Raw genomic sequence first — 21,539 nt, forward strand, 5'->3', positions numbered from 1 at the left:
CCTAGAGGTCGGAAACGACCCGTTTCCCAACTTCCGGTGGGCCTGGAAGGGCCGAAAATCAGCTGGCCGGCACACGCATGTACATGGGAGCTGAGCTAGGGCAACGCTCACGTGCCCACAGATATGGCTCCGTGTGCCACCTGTGGCACGCTTGCCATAGGTTCACCATCACTGGTATCCGCTAATGTTCCCCCTTTTCTTATTTCTATCCCTTACTCTAACTTTTGATCATATCACCCTTCGTTAAGAAACTTTTTCTTTCTTTCTTATCTAACTTCTAATCATGTCACCTACTTAAAAAAAGAAAAAAGGAAAAGAAGAAGAGAGCGAGAGAAAAGCAAAAATAACTCTGAACAACAACAGGGGAAAAAAATCATCCATCTCTTTCCCGCTTCAATACTTTAATTGCTATGCTTTTTTGGAGGGGGGGGACTTCTCTCCCAAATTCCTCTCTTAAATCTTTACCTGCTTCTTGGATGTTTAATCTAGGTCAGGGGGTCAGCAACCTGCAGCTCTGGAGCCGCATGTGGCTCTTTCACCCCTCTGCTGCGGCTCCCTGTCACTCAAAATATGCGTCACAACCGCCAATGTGCGACACCCGCTGGCAGGCGATTTATTGCACTTTTCAACCCCCGGTAGGCCAACGATGGATAAATCCAAGAAAAGAAAAGTTTCAGAAGAAAACAGAACATTTAATTCAACTACATATGCTAGTTTTGTGGCCGCTCAAGAAATAGTCAGGCACGGGAAGGGTTTTTGTGGCTCCCGGTGTTTTCTTTTCTGTGGGAAACGGGTCCAAATGGCTCTTTGAGTGTTTAAGGTTTCAGACCCCTGGACTAAGAATTCCTCCCATCTCTACCCTCTTCCACTGCCTAATTTCTAACATTTCTAACATCACATCAGTTCTCACGCTGCTTTAATTTGTAGAAGTATGACTGTGTTAGTTAACAGTACAGCAAAGACCAACAGTTTATTTTGAGATTAGATCTCATGAAATATTTCTCTGCACCAGATGGAGGACAGATCCTTGTGAAGGAGAGAGGGAGGAATTATAAAACTTAGACAACACAGAAATGAACCTCAGAAGCCAGAGACAACGATAATTGCAGGTAGTCCTCGTGTTACGATCCCAATAGACCAATAGAATTTTGATCATGGGAGCGCACTTTCATAAGTGTGAAAAATGGCCATAACGCACTTTCTTTTCAGCGCCGTCGTAACTTCGGACGGTCACTAAACGATTGTTGTAAGTCAAGGACTACCTGAATTTATTCGTTAGGCCAGTGATGGCTAACCTTTTTGTCGTCGCGTGCCTACACCCATAATGCAATGCGCGCACGACTCCCCCCCCGTGCCCCCCTCCCCCCTCCCTCCACTGTGCAACCCCTGACCCTTTGTACGCGACCCCACCGTGCCCCATTTGGGCCTAGCAGGTGTCCCTGCAGCCTCCTAGGACCAAAAACGGGCCACAAGGAGGGGGCACCATACTCCCCCGTGCCCTGTTTTGGGCCTAGCAGGCTTCCCTGCAGCCTCCTGGGACCAAAAACGGGCCGTGGGGGAAGCACCGCACCCCTCCACACTCCCCCCTGCCCCCTGCGCATGTGACCCCCCACCCCCCCAGGCATGCGTGTGCGTCTCCCGCATGAGCCCCGCCCCCCGCACATGCACAGGAGAGCAGAAAATCAGCTGGCCGGCGGGAGGCACGCGTGCATGCGGGGTGGAGCTGAGATGGGCGACGGCTGATGTGCCCACAGAGAGGGCTCTCCGTGCCACAGGTTCGCCATCACAGCCTTAGCCGATTGGCCAAGATCAACGCAAGTTCTCTGGAGATCTCAAAAACATGCCAAGCCTATCAAGGCCCACCTATTACCTCCACAAGAACAGCCTCTTCCTGATCTGGTCTAAAAACAAAGTTACCTACCTGTGAAACTCATGTATTTCTGGCTGTTCGAGGTCTTTTTGGAATTGTAGAATTCGAGGACGTCGAGGACGGCTTGAGGATTCTTCTTCTGCTCCAGTTTGGTGATGTTGGACGTCTGGAGCAAACGGGCCCATTGCTCCGGCATGCCCTAGAAATAACCATTTTTAAAGAAAGAACGATCAGCGTTGTCTGCTATCCCGTTTAACGTGTTGACTCAACCCAGCCAGTTATGCTCTGTTTAATAACCTATGGTTGACCAAACTATACGGGGCAGCCCTCAAAAGACACAGGCCACTCTTTGAAAGACAGCAAAGTCCACATTCTGTTCTGCCCCAGCTACAGACCCCAAAGAACGCAGCACACACAAACCGTTCAAACCTTAGTTTACTAAATAAACCAGTTTTTTACAACAACGGCTGTTAATTAACTGCGTTAACAGCCGCCAAGAATCCAAAGAATAATAACTGAAAGCTTACTGTGGTTGGCAGAATGCCCGGAAGCAATTTGCAGGAAGCTGATAAGATAAGCAAGACAAGACACGAAGGTATGTGAACGAAGTTGTTCCCTGCAAATTACTTCAGTCGGCATTCCTCCTTAAATAGGCTAAGGAAGTGGCCAATTAGCTCCAAAGCCTTACTCTTGAGGAGACTTCCTCCTAAGGAGCCACTCCTGCCTTTTGACAGCTCTGCGCACCCGTGCATCGAGAAGAGGCTCCTCCTCTTCTTCCTCTTCACCCATGGAAGCTTCTGGAGGTTCTGAAGGCCCTGGCTGAATCCCCGCCTTTGGCACCACATCTTCTCCAGCCTCCTCATTGTCCGACTCGAGTGCCAGCTGCACAGGCTGCTGGCGCAGCACCACACCAGCCTCCTCGCTGTCAGAATCAGCTGCTAGCTGCACAGGCCGCGTACGGGCCACAACACATTTGCTGAGAGGAGAGGGATATGACCTCATCTACCTCCAATCCACAACACAATCCAAGAAGCTTTTTCGGCTGTGACTGGATGGTGAGGAATGGAAGGGTTTATATTCCTTGCAGACAGCTGGTCCTTTGCATCCTTTTAGAGAGTCGCTGAGGCCACTTGGAGGCTGGTCTGTGTCCTCAGGGTCACCGGAGTGGTGCAAATAGGTGTGGAGCCTTCTTGGAACTGCTGTGTTGTGTTGTGGAGTTGTGCTTTCTGCAGGATGTTTCAGCAGTTCCAAGAAAGCTCCACACCCATTTGCACCACTCCGGTGACCCTGAGGACACAGACGAGTCCGTTGTCAAGCATCTGAATTTTGATCAACTGGCCACGGGGTGCTGCAACTGTTGTAAATGTGACAGTCGTAAGTCGTTTTTTTTCAGTGCCATTGAAACTTTGAACAGTCAGTAAATGAATGATTATAAGTTGAGGACTACCTATATACAATCTTTGAGGATTTTAAACAAAAAAAAAAACCTTCAGTGAATTTTTCTTTTAACTAGTGAGGAGAATTCAAGGGAAGAAATGATGTCGTGGGAGCCACGGAGCTTACACAACTGCTGTGAGTTGTACTACAAGGTCAGGGGTCTGCAACCTTAAATCCTCAAAGAGACATTTGGACCCGTTTCTCACAGAAAAGAAAACTCCGCGAGCCACAAAACCTGGGTGGGCGTGGCCAACTCGACGTCAATCACTTCCACCAGTCACATGACACCGCCCCTAGCCACGCCTACCCAGCCGGTCATTAGGGCAGAGAACTGGTTGTTAAAAAATACCAGTAACCACAAAACCCTTTTGACATCTCTCCCTCCCTCGCTCCCCCCCCGTATCTCTCTATGTCTCTCTCTCTCCCCCCCCTCTGTCTCTGCCCTGACCGCTTCTCCATCCCCCACCGTTGCCCTTCTCAGGCCAGGTGAGGAGTGACTACTGTAACACTCTCTACATGGGGCTCCCCTTGAGGAGCCCCCGGAGGCTCCAACTGGCGCAGAGTGCGGCCGCACGGGTGGTTATGGGAGCGATGTGGCGCTCCCATGTAACACCTCTCCTGCGCTAACTGCACTGGCTCCCGGTGGTCTTCCGGGTGCGCTTCAAGGTTTTGGTTACCACCTTTAGAGCGCTCCATGGCTTAGGGCCTGGTTATTTACGGGACCGCCTGGTGCCGTAAACGGCCTCCCACCGGCTGGTACGCTCTCACAGAGAGGGACTCCTCCGGGTGCCGTCGGCCAAACAATGTCGGCTGGTGGCCCCCAGGGGGAGAGCCTTCTCTGTGGGGGCACCTACTATCTGGAACGAGCTCCCCCCGGAGATACGGAGGATCCCGGATCTACACACCTTCCGCCGCACTCTCAAGACCTTTTTATTTCACCAGGCTGGTCTGGCCTAACCTTTCCCATTCTCTTTTTAATGTAAATTTTAATTTGTTCTTAACCTGGGGTTTTAAATTTGTCTTGGGCTAAATTGATTTAATTCGATTTTACTTCTGCTCTTAAATTCTTGTATTCTATGTGTTTTATCCTGTGCCTGTTCACCGCCCTGAGTCCTTCAGGAGTAGGGCGGTATACAAATTAAATAAAATGAAAATGAAAAAATGACTGGGAGGGGAGGGCGAGGGGCGGAGCCAGCCAGTGGTGGGATCATCCAACAGGGAGCCACAGCAGAGGGCCCAAAGAGCCGCATGCGGCTCCGGAGCCACAGGTTGCTGACCCCCGCACAAAGTTATTCCACAACTGATAACATCATGGCCTACACTAGAAGCCAAGCCTGCCGTTCTTACTGTAAATTCGCCTGTCACGGCGTCAAATCCAACGTGGATCGTGTGTTCGAAGTCTGACGGGAGGGAGATTTCCGGCCGTTCTTTCTCCTTCTTCTTGTTGGCTGTCGTGAAAAAGAAACCAAATTAAGCCAAATAAAATTAATCAGGAGAATTGTTATCTTTATAATGATTGTTATTTCTTTGCCACCTAATGGCCAGCAATTTACATTTTTGCCGGAAACCAGAGTTTACTTCCGTTTTCAAGCAAAAAAAAACACCCCACCCAATTGCAAACAAAGGATTCGCTTAATGACTGCTACCTTCACTTCACAGATGCCCCTCTTAGTAACTATCACTACAGGTAGTCCTTGACTTATAACAGTTCATTTAGTGACCATTCAAAGTTACAATGACACTGAAAAAAGGACAATTTTTCACACTTATGACCGTTGCATTTTTTTTTTTTTAATTTGATTTATATGCCACCCTTCTCCGGAGACTCAGGGCGGCTTATAATGCGTTAAGCAATAGCCTTCATACTTTTGTATATTTATACAAAGTCAGCTTATTGCCCCCACAAACTGGGTCCTCAATTTACCTACCTTAGAAAGGATGGAAGGCTGAGTCAACCTTGAGCCTGGCGAGATTCGATCTTACTTTAATTGCAGACAGCTGGTGTTAAATTACAGTGCTCTGTCTGTTGAGCTATCCAGGCTCCAGGCATTATCCCTATGGTCACATGATTTACATTCAAATGCTTGACAACTGACTCACATTTATGACGGTTGCAGTATCCTGGGTTCATGTTTTTGCAACCTTCCAACAAGCAAAGAAAATGGGGAAGCCAGATTCACTTAACAACCGTGTTACTAATTTAACAACTGCAGTGATTCACCGTTTAAAAAGGGGACAAAACTCACTTAACAAATTTCTCACTTAGCAACATAAATCTGGCCTCGATTGTGGTCATAAATCGAGGATTACTTATACACTCAATAAACCACCACCAAACCAGCCACATTATGGTCAGTTCCAAATGAAATACCAAGCCACGATTTCCTTAGCTATAGATTGACGAACAAATAGCCACTGAGAATGTGGAACACATTTAAGCCATAAATTGTGGTTTACAGTCTACCATTAAGCTGGGTTCACACAACACCCTCCCCCCCTCCAGCAACAAAGCCACCAGCATTCTGTCTTAAATTGCAAATGGAATTAACCTGTTTTCTGGATTCACACAAGATACTGAATCAGAAACTAACCACAGACCAGGTCAGTGCAAAATGCTAAGCCAGGAACAAACCAACCTTATTTAGAATGCTGGGCTTCTGTAGATATTAGGTCTTTAACTAATTTTTTTTTTATTTTTTTTATTTTTTTAATTTGATTTATATGCCGCCCTTCTCCGGAGACTCAGGGGGGCTTACAGTGCGTTAAGCAATAGCCTTCATACTTTTGTATATTTATACAAAGTCAGCTTATTGCCCCCACAAACTGGGTCCTCATTTAACCTACCTTAGAAAGGATGGAAGGCTGAGTCAACCTTGAGCCTTGGAGAGATTCGAACCAGCAGTAAATTGCAGGCAGCTGTGTTAATAACAGGGTGCTTTAAACCACTGTAGTACCAAGGCTCTAATTCAACTAATTCAATTCAACATGTTGTGAGAATCTAAGCAAGCCCCCTTCTTTTTATAAACTCTTTTTACAGAATAGATTAGAATAGAATAACAGAGTTGGAAGGGACCTTGGAGGTCTTCTAGTCCAACCCCCTGCTTAGGCAGGAAACCTTACATCAGGAACTTACCAGAGCTTTCTAACTGAGCTCCCATCTCCCATTGGGGTTTCTCTGTGCAAATTCCACGAAGGAAACACAAAATTTGCTTTTATCCACTCAAAAATCCCACCTTCATCTCCCATTGGTTGATCCGGGGAGTGGTAGAAAATCCCAGGATCTACTAAGACTTGCAGATTTAAAATCCGGCCGTGCTTGTAAGGGACTTTTGGCATCGTAATCCCTACACATCAACAGGTCTCCAATTTAAGGGAAAACTTCTCTTAGAAGCTATTTTCTGCCTTTTTATAATAAGCAGTTGAAAAAACCCCGCACAGCAGCGAGGATTAAGAATTCAATTAATTGGCTTGCAAATCTCTTAAGTAAGCAGACATTTAAATTCCTGGTTTTAAGAAGGCTTATCAAAGTGAAAAGGCAAGCAACGGGGTTACTCCGAACAAGAGCCGACATATTAGAATATTAATGACTCTCAACCCTTCCTGTCGTCCAAAACAACCTGTTTTGCAGGAAGATTCCTGAGTTTAAAAGAATTAATGATTTCACGGCCTGCTGAACTAACAGATATTACCGTATATATTCATGGATAAGCCCATCTGCAGATAAGTAGACCTTTGAAATTTTCCATATGGCTTAATTTTTTTAAAATTGGCTTATCGGTGGATAATCCATGGATTATCCATTTTTCAGGGTATTTATTTTGCTTACAAATTTGAGAGTCAGCTTTTCCGTGGATAGGCTTACTGGAAGTAAAGCTAGACCTCGATTTACGACCACAATGTTAGGCCAAAATTTCTGCTCCTAACTGAAACATTCATTAAGGGAGTTTAGGCCCATTTCACGACCTTTCTTGCCAGCGTTGTTAAGTGAATCACAGCAGTTGTTAACTCAGTAACACGGTAGATCAGTGAATCTGGCTTCCCCCATTGCAGGACGCAAAAGGGTATCACGTGACCCCGGGAAACTGCGACCGTCTTAAATATGAACCAGTTGCCACGTGTCTGAATTTTGATGACAGGGCCATAGAAATGGCGCAACGGTCGTAAAGTGTGAAAAATAGTCGTGAGTCACTTTGTTTAGGGCCGTTGTTACTTCGAACGGTCACTAAGCGAGCGGCTGCAAGTCGAGGACTACCCATCCTTGCAAAAGATCTCGGAAGTTGGGAATGATTGCTGGAATTTCAACATGCGTAGGAGAACCTGCATGATCTCCGGAGGGGGGAGGAGGGGGAGCTGACTGCCATGCGTCAAACTGAGACCGTTTCACAATACTTTACTTCTTTTAAAAAATTGCTTTTTGGGGGGGAATCTGAAAATTGAAACCGATACGAATTGGGAGCAGGAAATGCTATGAGCAAGCAGAGAAGTTCCTCCAATTGAAGACGGAAATATTTTCGCTCAGGGTTTTTCTGAAAACAAAAAAAAAATCTCCACACTAAATATACTTTCATTTTATGCTAAAACTGCAATTATCCCACTGTATTCTGAAGGTCTGGTACAATTAAGATTGCTTGAATTCCCCTTCCCTGCCTTTTCCCTTATCTTTTATGCCTTCCATTTGCTACAGGTAGTCCTCGACTTGCAACAGTTCATTTAGTGATAATTCAAAGTTACAACGGCAATGAAAAAAATGACTTTTTCACACTGATGACCAGGGGTGGGCTGCTGGGGGTTCGCAGGGGTTCGGCAGAACCTGTAGCTAAGATTCTGTATAGTTTGGAGAACCCCCAAATCCCACTCCTGTCTGGCCCCGCCTGCCCCTCTCAGGAGTCCCCATGCAGCCCGTTTTGGATGCAGGTAATTGCAGGGCACGCGCGGAGGGTCAGAGAGGGCGAAAAACGGGCCTACCGGAAGTTCGGGAAGGGTGGAAACATGGCCATTTCTGGCTTCCAGAGGGCCTACGGGGCCTGGGGAGGACGTTTTTGTCCTCCCGGAGACTCAAGGAAAGCCTCTAGAGCCCGGGGAGGACAAAAACGCCCACCCACCCCGCCACCATGGTGCAGGAGGCCGACTAGGCCACGCCCACCATGGCCACTCCCACCCAGCAACCAGGCAGAGAACCGCTTGCTAATATTTTTGAAGCCCACCCCTGCTTATGACCCTTACAGCCTCCCTATAGTCACACGTGGTCAAAATTCAGACGCTTGGCAACTGATTCGTATTTATGACGGTCACAGTGTCACGCGAGCCCTTTTCCGAAACGCAAAGTCAATGGGGAAGCCAGATTCACGTAACAACAGTGTGATTCACTTAACAACGGTGGCAAGAAAGGTCGTTAAAAGGAGGCAGACTTCGCTTAAAAGATGTTTCACTCAGCAACAGAAATGTTGGGGTCATAAGTCAAGGACTACCTGTACTGCACTAGGAATATTTAAGAGGGGTTTAAGAGGGGAAATAGGATTTAAGCAAACCCTGAAATCAAAGTCTGACTGGATTATATTTTTCGGAAACTTGATGCAGCTTTTTAAACCAGGTTTGGGACCCAGCATTCTGGACTGCAAAGTTTTTCAAAACTATTTGTAACTTTTTTTCAACTCACGTGACTTCAAAGGGTTGTTAAGTGTCCATTCATACCTGGAGGATTACCTGTATAAAGGCAGTCCTTGATTTATGACCACAATTGAGCCCAACATTTATGTTGTTAAGCAAGACAGATAAATGAGTTTTGCCCCATTTTATGACCCTTTTTCTAGCCACAGTTCTTAAGTGAATCACTGAAATTGTTATGTTAACAACACGGTTGTTAAGCGAATCTGGCTTCCTGATTGACTTTGCTTGTCAGAATGTCGCAAAAGGGGATCACGTGATCCCGGGACACTGCAACCGTCATAAATACGAGTCAGTTGCCAACTGTCTGAATTTTGATCTCATGACCGTGGAAATGCTACATGGTTGTAAGTGTGAAAAACAGTCCTAGGTCATTTTTTTTTAATGCCGGTGTAACTTTGAATGGTCACTAGACAAACTGTTGTAAGTAAAGGACTACCTGGATTAAGATCTGGGCTGCAAAGATTCAGCGAACCGCTAGATGGCATCGCCGAGACACAGAATCTGCTAGCCCTCTGCTGCCCCTAGTGACTGTCTTGATGTTTGCAGTTTGGTCATCTTTGTATGCAAAACATATCATAAATTGCTTGGGGATTTTTCTCCTTCTGCTGAAAGTAATGAGCCTCTCATCTCACGAGAGGAAGTCTGACAGACGGATCTGCCTTAAAAGGGGCATCGCCGCAGGCAGCCATCCAACCGATAAAGCATTTTGCAGCACCAGCTGAGAAAAAAAAAATTAAACCCCCCACCGATTCCTGAGGAACCTAATGCAATAAGTTAGTTCCTTTTTTCAGGTTGCATAACCAAAAATGGAAGTAATTCTGGTGCTGCAGACGATTGGCAGAAAGAGGAAGAGAATTCTGCCTTGATACAGACCGAGAACTGAGGATGGTTTTTAAAAAAAAAAAAAAAAAACAGTAACCACCCAGGGACAGAACAGATTAAAAATAAAATAAAAATCTGACTGGTGTGAGTTGGTTTCATCTTGCTTCTAAACTAATCTATATCCTTACTGTTTCTTATTTTTTTATCTTGATTTTTTTTAAAACAGGTGGAAGGAATCCTGCATGTAAATAATTAGCATGTCAGGGTAAAAATACTGTAGCTTAAATAATCTTAAACAGGAATTCAGGATGCTGCTTCTGCCAGCACAGTCCATTCATCCAATTTAGGACTGCAAAATATCTTTTCGGCCTTTCAATCAGTGATTTTATAAAAACTGGTTTAATATTTTATTTTGATTTTTTCTTATTATGGATTATGATGGATTTAGTTCAGGGGTGAAATCCAATTTTTGCTACTGGTTCTGTGGGCGTGGCTTGGTGGGCATCGTGTGGCTTGGTGGGTGTGGCGGGGAAGGATACTGCAAAATCTCCATTCCCACCCCATTCCAGGGGAAGGATACTGCAAAATCTCCATTCCCATCCCTCTCCGGGGCCAGCCAGAGGTGGTATTTGCCGGTTCCCCGAACTACTCAAAATTTCTGCTACCAGTTCTGTCAGAACCTGCTGGATTTCACCCCTGATTTAGTTAGTCATGTATCTATATTTACATATTTTCTTTATATACTCTGTGTGTGTGTGTGTGTGTGTGTGTGTGTGTGTGTGTGTGTGTGTGTGTATCAGTGGTGAAATCCTCTGCAGATTGGCACTGGTTCGTGCCAAAAGCATTCTCCGTGCGTATGCAGAGTTTTTATGGGTTTTTGAGATTTGTCTATGAGTCTGTCTTTCTGTCTTTCTATTTATCTACCTACCTATCTCTATCATTTATCTCTGTCTGTCTGTCTCTCATCTCTATGATTAATCTCTATATCTCTATCTATCATCTATTTCTATATCTATCATTTATTTCTATATCTCTATCTATCATCTCTATCTATCATCTCTATCTATCTATCTATCTATCTATCTATCTATCTATCTCTCTATCTATCTATCATCTTATTGTATGTATGTATATGTGATTTTTAACCTTGTGTTTTGTCTTTTAACTTTTAAAATTACTAACTCTCTGCATTCTACTGTTCCTGTGTTGGTCTATGACCATAATATTTATTTATTTATTTGATATATTTAAGAAGCGTCCATCTCCCTCACAGAGGGACTCTGGATGGTGTACAATAAAATATTAAAAGTATAACAACAATACCCTGTTTCCCCCAAAATATGACATCCCCTGATAATAAGCCCAATCGGGCTTTTGAGTGTATGGCAATAAGGCCAAGCGCTTATTTCAGGGTTCAAAAAAAAAATATAAGACAGGGTCTTATTTTTTGGGAAACACGGTATGTAACATTTAAAACAAGCAAGAATTGTTAAAATTAATGAATAGGTGGAGAGACGGCTTAAGGGTACCAACTCTGAATAAGATAATAATGAAATAACCTTCATCGAGATTTGATTGGTTGGAATTTGGAAATTGAGATATTCCCAGTGGACCCTACCATCAAATAATGATCTTTTTGTCTCTGAAGGATGGAAGGTCCGTACAATTTCAGCCTTCAAGGGGTTCCAATCATTTAGAACCTCTATCAAAGCTCATCCATAGAAAGTCTAACCCAGTGTTTCTCTATCTCTGCCCCTTTAAGACCTGAGGACTTCAACTCCCAGAATTCCCCAGCCAGCATGGCTGGCTGGGGAATTCTGGGAGTTGAAGTCCACAGGTCTTAAAGGGGCAGAGACTGAAAAACCCTCAAAACTGAAACAAAATGAACTCTTTTGTAAAAAAGAAAAAAAAAAGGAAGAATGAAAGAAATCGCGATACCTTTGTCTCCTGGCAGGATGGAGCGATAAAACCGATCTCTCCGTTTCTTTTCTTCGGGGTTCGGAGGCAGGGGTTTCGAGCCGTGATTGAGGGTCCCCACATCTTTGCCGCTGGAGCAGATCATGGTGCTTGTATTGCGCATGGGAGGTGCTGGCGGCTTGTCTTCTGGATTGGGGCCACTGTTGGACATCTTCAGCAGCAGCTACCGCTAGGACCGAGAAGGAAAGGGCGTAAAACGAGGACCGAGTCAGGCAAACAACCATCGCTTCCGACTGGCGGAGAAATCGGACAAAATGGGGGATGAATTGTGGGCCTTTCTCACACCCCACAGGGTTTTAAAACATTTAAATGTGACTTTTCCTTATTTTTTTCATTTTAACTTCGGGCGCTTGGCAATGGACTCATACTTATGACGGTTGCAGTGTCCCACGGTCGCACGATGATCCCCTTTTTGTGACCTTCTGACAAACAAGTCAGCAGATTCACTTAACAACCGCGTTACATTATAAGAACAACAGGGGTTCGCTTAACAACCATGGCAAGAAAAGTTGTAAAATGGAGCAAATCCCCACCCCCCCAGGCAGTTTTATTTTATTTATTTTATTTATTTTATTATTTATTTATTGGAATTTGTCAAACAAAAACGAGAACGAGAATAAGGGAATAAAAATACAATGACAGGGGCTAGTGCCCTTTATGCACGCCCCCTGTACGGACCACTTAAATAGGAAGTCGTTAGGAAAATTTGGGATTGTGCAGAAACGGACAGATTAACTTTAAAACTTAAAGATAAAGAAGGCTCGGAATATTACAGGGCATGGAATAAATTTTACGAATGGATAGAGACAAGAGGCAGAAATGAGAGGGACATTTATGAATGTCAGTACAACGAAGATGTATAAAACGATGGATATAATATGGAGAAATTTGTAAATAAGCTGATGTCAGTAGAAACTTAGTTGGAGTGTTCTTTTATTTCCTTTTGTTTTTGTTTTCGTTGTATTGTTGCAATTACTGTTAACATAGTACAGTTATACTTATCAGCACGTATGTTATTTATCATTGATCTCTCTCTGATTGTGCTTTATTTGCATTGTTATCCTGACATGGCACTGTCTTTTCAATAAAATTAAATTAAATTTTAAAAGAAGTATGAAGTAAGGTCCACGGAAATCAAATTGCAATTGAAACTGTGAAAATTTGTAGCCGAGACAACTGAACTAAGTAGGGCATTCCAGACTTTGACAACTCTTATTGCAAAAATCGTATTTTTTATAGTCAAGTTTAGAACGAGATACACTGAGTTGGGTGGGGTTACAGTTGAACAATGCCAGTTGCCGGGATCACACTATCATATGTGGTGGTTGTGTAAAGAAGCAAAACAATATTGGGTGAAAATACAAACATGGTTAGAGGGAATGCTGCAGCAACATATAGAGTTAAAACGAGAGATATTCTTATTGGGAATTTTACCAGAGACTTATAGTAAAGAAGATACATATTTGATTATTTATATAATAACAGCGGCTAGAATTGTATTTGCACAAAACTGGAAAGCAGATAAAATCCCGTTGGAAGGAGAAATGATGAAGAAAATTTTAGAATGTGCAGAAATGAATAGGTTAACATTGAGAATAAAAGATAAAGAGGAGTCGATGTATTTCAAGACATGGGATAAATTTTATGACTGGTTAGAAAAGAAATATGAATAAGGATATAGAGATAAAATATATAGAGAATAGATGGGAGAAAACAATTAGAAAAATAGATACCATGTCAGGTAAAAGGAGAAAGGGGAGGGGGGGGTAAAAGGGAAAAAAGTGAGATATTATAAAAATGTACACAAATGATGAAATAAAAATAAATAATAACTGAATAAGAAATTGAAAGGAGAACAAAGATAATTAGGAAATCGGGGCTACTCAAATACCACTTTAGATTGAATTGAAAAGGGAAACAACAGAGAGAGGGGAAGGAGTAGAGAGAGAAAGGAGAAGAGAAGAGAGGAGAGGAGAGGAGAAAGAAGAAAGGGAAAAGGAGAGGAAGAAAAAGGAGGGGACCGCCGTGAGTCTTTGGAGAGGGGTGGCATATAAATTGAATGAATGAATGAATGAATGAATGAATGAATGAATGAATAAATAAATAAATAAATAAATAGGAGCAGAGGAGAAGGTTAGAAGGAGGGAAGAAGAGAGGATTGGGGGAAGAGAAAGGGAAGTAGGAAAGAGAAGAAGAGGAAGAAGGAAAGAAGTAGGAGGAGAAAGAAGAAGAAAGAGAAGGGGAGGAGAAGAAGAAAGGTTGGAGTAAAGGTAAAGGGTAAAAGAGCAGTCCCGAAAAAGTCAAAATGAAAAATAAAAGTCAAAAGAAAAGATGAATGAAAAATGATTGTACACGTAAATGTGTTTATGAGAAATAACAATAAATACCTTTTTGGGGGGGGGGAGAAACAATGCTCTAAAATTGGTCTAGCGTAAATTTCATAAGCTCTTGTTAGCAACACGATGTTTCCAGAAAAAAAGCTTTGTAGAATTAAGTTTACAACTCTTAGTGCTTTTTTAAGCAACGCTGTTTCAGTGAACTTTGGAGTATAGCTCGTCAGAGATTAAGTGATCTAACCTAGATCAGTGATGGCTAACCTTTTTGCCCTCGCGTACCAAAAGTGGGGGTCACGCGGGGGTCGCACGTATGCGTGCCCACTTTTGGCATGTGATGGCGCGGTAGGCACAGTTTTTTGCCCTCCCCAGGCTCCAGAGGCTTTCTAGGAGCCTGGGGAGGGCGAAAACAGCCTTCCCTACCACCCCGGAAGCCCTCCGGAAGCCAGAAATGGCCCATTTCCCGACTTCCGGTGGGCCCGGAAGGCCCAAAAATCAGGTGGCCGGCACATGCATGCACACTGGAGCTGAGCTAGGGCAATACTCGCGTGCCCACAGATATGGTTCCATGTGCCACCTGTGGCACATGTGCCATGGGTTCACCATCACGGGTGTAGGGTTTCCTGCTCGAGCAGGAGGTTGGACTAGAAGACCTCCAAGGTCCCTTCCAGCTCTGTTATTCTTAAAGTGGCTAAGCTTGGATAATCCTAGCTTAGGGCCTCCCTACGTCAGCCCTGAATGCAAATACTAATGGGTTTGGCGCAATGCCATCCTTGCACCCGTGCCAACATGGTTGGCTGGCGGGCCAAACCGCAGGATTTCCGATAAGCGCCGTGTCTCGGTTTACCTGCCTTGACTTTAGCCTCTCTGAGTGAAGATCCAACCCGATAACACCTCCAGGACCCCATTTCATATCTGGCTGCTCTAATTCAGAGCTGCCTATCCTGACAAGGACTTCTGTGCCTCAGTTTCTCTCTTTTATTGCCAAGGTTGGAAAGAGGGATGCGTTTTTAGCAGCTCCCTAAGAGAGGGACTGCTGTTTCTGGGCTCATATGGCAGTCATGCGTTCTCAAGACAAAATTTTAAATTAAGGCAATGCGCTCAGCATGCCAATTTCCTTGTATTTCCTTAACTGGGATATTTATCTTTCTGGGATCACAAAGCAGATTCTGTTTCTTGTCTCCCTTCCCCTCCCTTCCTTCCTTCCTTCCTTCTTTCCTTTCCTTCCTCCCTCCCTCTCTCCCTTCCTTCCGCGTTTTAGTCATTGCTCTGTTTTCTGGGTTTATTTAAAAAGGTGTGCCTTTCCTTTCCTTTCCTTTCCTTTCCTTTCCTTTCCTTTCCTTTCCTTTCTCCCTCCCTCCCTTTTTCCTTATTTTAGTCATTGCTCTATTTTCTGGATTTATTTAAAAAGGTGTGCCTTTCCTTTCCTTTCCTTTCCTTTCCTTTCCTTTCCTTCCCTTCCCTTCCCTTCCTTCCCTTCCCTTCCTTCCCCTCCCTTTCCTTTCCTTCCCTTCCCTCTCCTTTCCTTCCTTCCCCTCCCTTCCCTTCCCTTTTCTTTCCTTTTCTTTCCTTTCCTTCCTCCCTCCCTCCCTCCCTCCCTCTTTCCTTATTTTAGTCATTGCTCTATTTTCTGGGTTTATTTAAAAAGGCGTTCCTTTCCTTTCCTTTCCTTTCCTTTCCTTTCCTTTCCTTTCCTTTCCTTTCCTTCCCCTCCCTTTCCTTTCCTTCCCTTCCTTCCCCTCCCTTCCCTTCCCTTTCCTTTCTTTCCCTTCCTTCCCTTCCCTTCCTTCCCCTCCCTTTCCTTTCCTTTCCTTCCTTCCCCTCCCTTCCCTTTCCTTTCTTTCCCTTCCTTCCCCTCCCCTCCCCTTCCTTTCCTCCCTTTCCTTTCCTTTCCTTTTTTCCTTTCCTTTCCTTTCCTTCCCTTCCCTTCCCCTCCCTTCCCCTCCCTTTCCTTCCCTTCCCTTCCTTCCCCTCCCTTTCCTTTCCTTTCTCCCTCTCTCCTTCCTTATTTTAGTCATTGCTATTTTCTGGGTTCATTTAAAAAGGTGTCCATTTGTCTGAAGCGGCGTAGGGTTTCCTGCCCGGTTAGGGGGTTGGACTAGAAGACCTCCAAGATCCCTTCCAACTCTGTTATTCTATTCTATTCTATTCTATTCTATTCTATTCTATTCTATTCTATTCTATTCTATTCTATTCTATTCTATTCTATTCTACTACCAGTTCTACCACCTCTGGTCTGCCACTAAACTGCAGGGATTTTTTTTCAGCCTCACGCAAACGTACGCGACACCAAAAGGAAGAAAAAAGCGGCGCAAAAACGCTCCACGTTCCACCCATAAAAAAATTCACCCAAATTCCCCTTTTCCTTAGAGGGGGTGGAGGGGGGAAAAAAATCTCATAAAAGCAGATGGGCTTTGATGAAACCGAAGGAGGTAGGGAAGAAAACGCCTGAGCCAGCACTGAGGCCCAGCCTCCCGCTTTCCAATTATCTGCATTTTTCCCTCAGAAGACCTCGTAAAAGGCGAGCATTTATAATTCATGGGAGCCTCGGCAAGCAGGCCTTCGGCAGGATTAGTCGGTATAAATTTCAAGGGAGGAAAACAAAAGAATCTGGACGCTTGTTAAGGAAGGAGTCAAGAAATCTTAAAGAAGAAGAATACGGAATAACAAGAGTTGGGAGGGTCCTCAGAGGTCATCTAGTCTAACCCCCTACTCAAGCAGCAGACCCTCTACCATTCCAGACAAATGGCTCTCTTCTTAAAAACACTTCGGTGGTCGGCAAGATGTCCAGCCGCTGCCCTATAGATCGGCCACGACATACGCCCCAAAATTTCTGTTCCTAAGCGAGACATTCCTCAGATGAATTTTATCCCCCGTTTATGACCTTTCCTGCCACAGTTATTAATAATAATAATAATAATAATAATAATTTAATTTGTATACCGCCCTACTCCCGAAGGACTCAGGGCAGTGAACAGGCACAAAATAAAACACGTAAAATACAAAAATTAAGAACAGAAATAAAATCGAATTAAATCAATTTAGCCCAAGACAAATTTAAAACCCCAGGTTAAGAACAAATTAAAATTTACATTAAAATTTACATTAAAAAAGAATGGGAAAGGTTAGGTCAGACCAGCCTGGCGAAATAAAAAGGTCTTAAGAGCGCGGCGGAAGGTGCGTAGATCCGGGATCCTCCGTATCTCCGGGGGGAGCTCGTTCCAGATAGTAGGTGCCCCCACAGAGAAGGCTCTCCCCCTGAGGGCCGCCAGCCGACATTGTTTGGCTGACGGCACCCGGAGGAGTCCCTCTCTGTGAGAGGGTACCGGTCGGTGGGAGGCTGTTTGCGCCAGCAGGCGGTCCCGTAAATAACCAGACCCTAAGCCATGGAGCGCTCTAAAGGTGGTAACCAAAACCTTGAAGCGCACCCGGAAGACCACCAGGAGCCAGTGCAGCTCGCGCAGGAGAGGTGTTACATGGGAGCGCCACGTATTAAGCGAATCATCACTGATGTTCAGTTAGCCACACGGTTGTTAAGTGAATCCGGCTTTCCCCCATTGACTCTGCTTCTCAGAAGGTCGCAAAAGGGGATCCCGTGACGCCAGGCCACCGTCATAAATATGAATCGGTTGCCACGCGTCTGAATTTTGATCCGTGGGGAGGCTGCCCACGGTCGTTAAGTGTGAAAAGTGGCTGTCTCTTTTTTTTTTCCCCAGCGATGTCGTAACTTTGAACGGTCACTAAATGAACTGTTGTAAATCGAGGACTACCTCTTGGGGAATTCTCCTCAGCCCCTCTGTTGACTCCAACTCAGAAGTACCCACGTGCCATTCCCTCCAAACAGCACACAAAGAATGTGAGACTCAGCAAAAACGAATAAATAAATTCAACCTCCCCCTCTTTATTTTCCTCCGTTCCACCTCCAAAAACCCGCCCGTTTAGCAGAAAAGCAAGTTTCTAGTCCCTCCCACCACAGAGGTATGCTTGAATGCCTTTGGACAATGGCAGCCAAAATCCAGAGGGAGAAGTAACCGCAGACAAGTGTCAGCCGCTACCAGCAACTTCTCATCTCCGGGGGCGGGAGGGGATTAAAATTAGGGGCATGTGAGGGGTTTGCAAAGTCACTGCAGATGCAAAATACACCCAATTAAACAATCGTGGTAGCGCTGAGAGAACTCTGCCAGAACAACTCTCTTCAAAGTTTTTCAGACCGTGGAATTTGTTAGGTTTTTTTTTTAAAAAAAAATAATAATAATTTTGGAATTCCTGATCCATTGTATTTATGATGGAAAATTAACTACATCTGAGCGAACTTTCTTTTTAAAAAAACATGGGAGATTATTTCAGAATGGAACGGAACGCGACAGAATAGAATAGAATTTTTCTATTTTCCTTTCGCTTTATTCACAGAAGTAGCCACGTTTATGATACGTAATGCTATTTTAAGCTCTGAAATTTGCTTCTGAACTAGAATAGAATAGAATAGAATAATAATTAATAGAATAGAATAATAGAATAGAATAATAATAGAATAGAATAATTAGAATAGAATAGAATAATAATTAATAAAATAAAATAGAATAGAATTAATAGAGTAATGAATAGAATAGAATAATAGAATAGAATAATTAATAGAATAGAATAATTAGAGTAGAATAGAATAATAATTAATAAAATAAAATAGAATAGAATAATTAATAGAGCAATTAATAGAATAGAATAATGAATAGAATTAGAATTAGAATGAATAGAATAGAATAGAATCAGAAAGAAGAATGGAATGGAATGGAATGGAATGGAATAGAATAATAATTAATAAAATAGAATAGAATAGAATAGAATCATTAGATTAATAATTAATAGAATAGAATAGAATAATAGAAAAGAATAGAATAATAATTAATAGAATAGAATTAGAATAGAATAGAATAATAATTAATGCAATAGAATAGAAGAATAGAAGAATTACTAGAGTAATGAATAGAATAGAATAGAATAGAATAGAATAGAATAGAATAGAATAGAATAGAATAGAATAGAATAGAATAGAACTCTTTATTGGCCAAGTGTGATTGGACACACAAGGAATTTGTCTCCGTTGCATAAGCTCTCTGTGTACATAACAAGCAACCAGTGATAAACCATGATCATATTCATAAAATGCATTCACCGTAAATTATAAGATATGATTACTGTGGTGAGATTACAGATACAGGCAGTCCTCGACTTACAACAGTTCATTTAGTGATCGTTCACTAAAGTTTTTCACACTTACGACCGTTGCGGCATCTCCATAGTCACGTGATCACAATTCAGATGCTTGGCAACTGATTCATATTTACGACGCTTACAGTGTCCCGGGGAATCTTGTGGTCTCCTTTAGTGACCTCCTGACAAGCAAAGTCAACGGGGAAGCCAGATTCACTGAACAACTTTGTTACTAACTTAACAACCTTGGTCAAGAAAGGTCGTAAAATGACCGCAGAAACTCACTTCACAACTGTCTTGCTTAGTAACGGGGCATTTTGGGCTCCATGGTCATCGTAAGATAAGGATTTCCCATGCACATTTTCTCCATTGGCTTTAAGATGACTAGGGCAGTTCTTAAATTGCCACCATGGATTTTGCATTCTTATTTTATTTTTATTTTGGCAATTAAGGGATGTTTCCAATAATACCTGACCGATAAATCTTTGCTTTGGGGTGGCCATCACAATAACTTTAGACCGACTTCAATTCCAAGGACGTCCCCCAGGGAGCAATTCCACTTTAATGTCAGCCGCTGACCTCAAAGAAATCTCCTGCAATAAATATTGCAGAAGCTTCTCCGACCAATATTTTGGAGCAAATAATAATAATAATAATAATAATCACGCACCGCAGATCCTTTTTAAACCTACGTACAGAAATTGCTCGCAATTTCCTCTTTCAAAATATAATTTTCTTGCTTTCGAGTAGACATTTTATTTGGGCGAATCGAGAGGCTTTCGATCAGGAAATGGACCGTCCCAATACGCTGCATTTTATTCAGGGCTATTTTTAAGAGCTATCAAGTCACCGTATAAATAAATGTGCAATCCTCAGCCAAGAGGATTACAGCTAAGATTACAGCTGCACTGGAAGGTTGAGTGAAACCACACAGGCCCATTTAAGAAATAAAACTGTCCCTTATGAAAACTAGATCAGAGAAATAATCCTGAACGTTTTCGTCTGGGATCGCGTCTCGGTCCCTCGAGATCCAGAAAAGCAAGATTTTAATCAAGCCGAAAGCTCTCCAAATTTGACGTGGAGAACGACTTTTTATAGGCAATTTTTTTTAAAGCTTCATATATATTTTTTTCTGAATTTCCCTTTTATGCGAGACCCGAGAGTTTTTTGTTCACACAGTTAGCTTCATCAATTCTGTTAAGGACGAGGCTTTGCATTAGCTAAACCAAGTTTTAAACCTGGTTAGCTCGACCCGGTTCTGGTGGTTTAAACCAGTGATGCAAAGGCAAATGCGTGAAAGTGGAGCGGCCGTAAAAATATTTTCAATAAATAAATAAAAACGGTAAATAGATCAGATTAACAGAGTTGGAAGGGACCTTGGAGGTCATCTAGTCCAACCCCCCACCCAAGCAGGAGACCCTACACCATTTCTGACAAATGGCAGTCCAGTCTCTTCTTGAAAGCTTCCAGTGATGAAGCTCCCACAACACTTAACTATCATTTAGTGTTGTGCCTTATGATTCTTGACGAACGTATCTTGTCTTTTATGTACACTGAGAGCTTATGCACCAAGACAAATTCCTTGTGTGTCCAATCACACTTGGCCAATAAAGAATATTCTATTCTATTCTATTCTATTCTATTCTACTCTATTCATTCTGTATTCTCTTCCTGTATTCTCTTCTTCTCTTCTCTTCTCTTCTCTTCTCTTCTCTTCCCTTCCCTTCTTCTATTCTATTCTATTCTATTCTACTCATCTACTCTATTCATTCTGTATTCTCTTCCTGTATCCTCTTCTCTTCTCTTCTCCTCCCCTCTTCTCTTCTCTTCTCTTCTCTTCTCTTCCCACCCTTCCCTTCCCTTATTCTATTCTATTCTATTCTATTCTATTCTATTCTATTCTATTCTATTCTATTCTATTCTATTCTATTCTATTCTGTTCTGTTCTGTTCTGTTCTGTTCTGTTCTCTTCCCTTTTTCTATTCTATTCTATTCTATTCTATTCTCTTCCCTTTTTCTATTCTATTCTATTCTATTCTATTCTATTCTATTCTATTCTATTCTATTCTATTCTACTCTATTCATTCTGTATTCTCTTCCTGTATTCTCTTCTTCTCTTCCCTTCCCTTCCCTTCCATTCTTCTATTCTACTCTACTCTACTTTACTCTACTCTACTCTACTCTATTATGTATGTTTTACATTTAATATATTATTATATACTGCT

The 21,539-nt window shown here is 43.0% G+C and overlaps 1 protein-coding gene across 1 annotated transcript in view; it reads right to left on the bottom strand.

Moving 5' to 3' along the window:
- Positions 1-21,539, bottom strand: part of PAK1 (p21 (RAC1) activated kinase 1) — a 69,900-nt gene that overhangs the window by 33,700 nt on the left and 14,661 nt on the right. Inside the window, exons 2-4 of the mRNA XM_060684777.2 lie at positions 11,735-11,942; positions 4,655-4,755; positions 1,922-2,069 (exon numbers count right to left, since the gene is read on the bottom strand). Of these exons, the coding sequence (XP_060540760.1) occupies positions 1,922-2,069; positions 4,655-4,755; positions 11,735-11,924 (439 nt within the window). The 5' untranslated portion in view covers positions 11,925-11,942. The remainder of the gene's footprint in view (positions 1-1,921; positions 2,070-4,654; positions 4,756-11,734; positions 11,943-21,539) is intronic.

The sequence above is a fragment of the Pantherophis guttatus genome, chromosome 5 (assembly GCF_059756535.1).
Source record: "Pantherophis guttatus breed Tessera chromosome 5, ASM5975653v1, whole genome shotgun sequence".
Taxonomy (NCBI): domain Eukaryota; kingdom Metazoa; phylum Chordata; class Lepidosauria; order Squamata; family Colubridae; genus Pantherophis; species Pantherophis guttatus.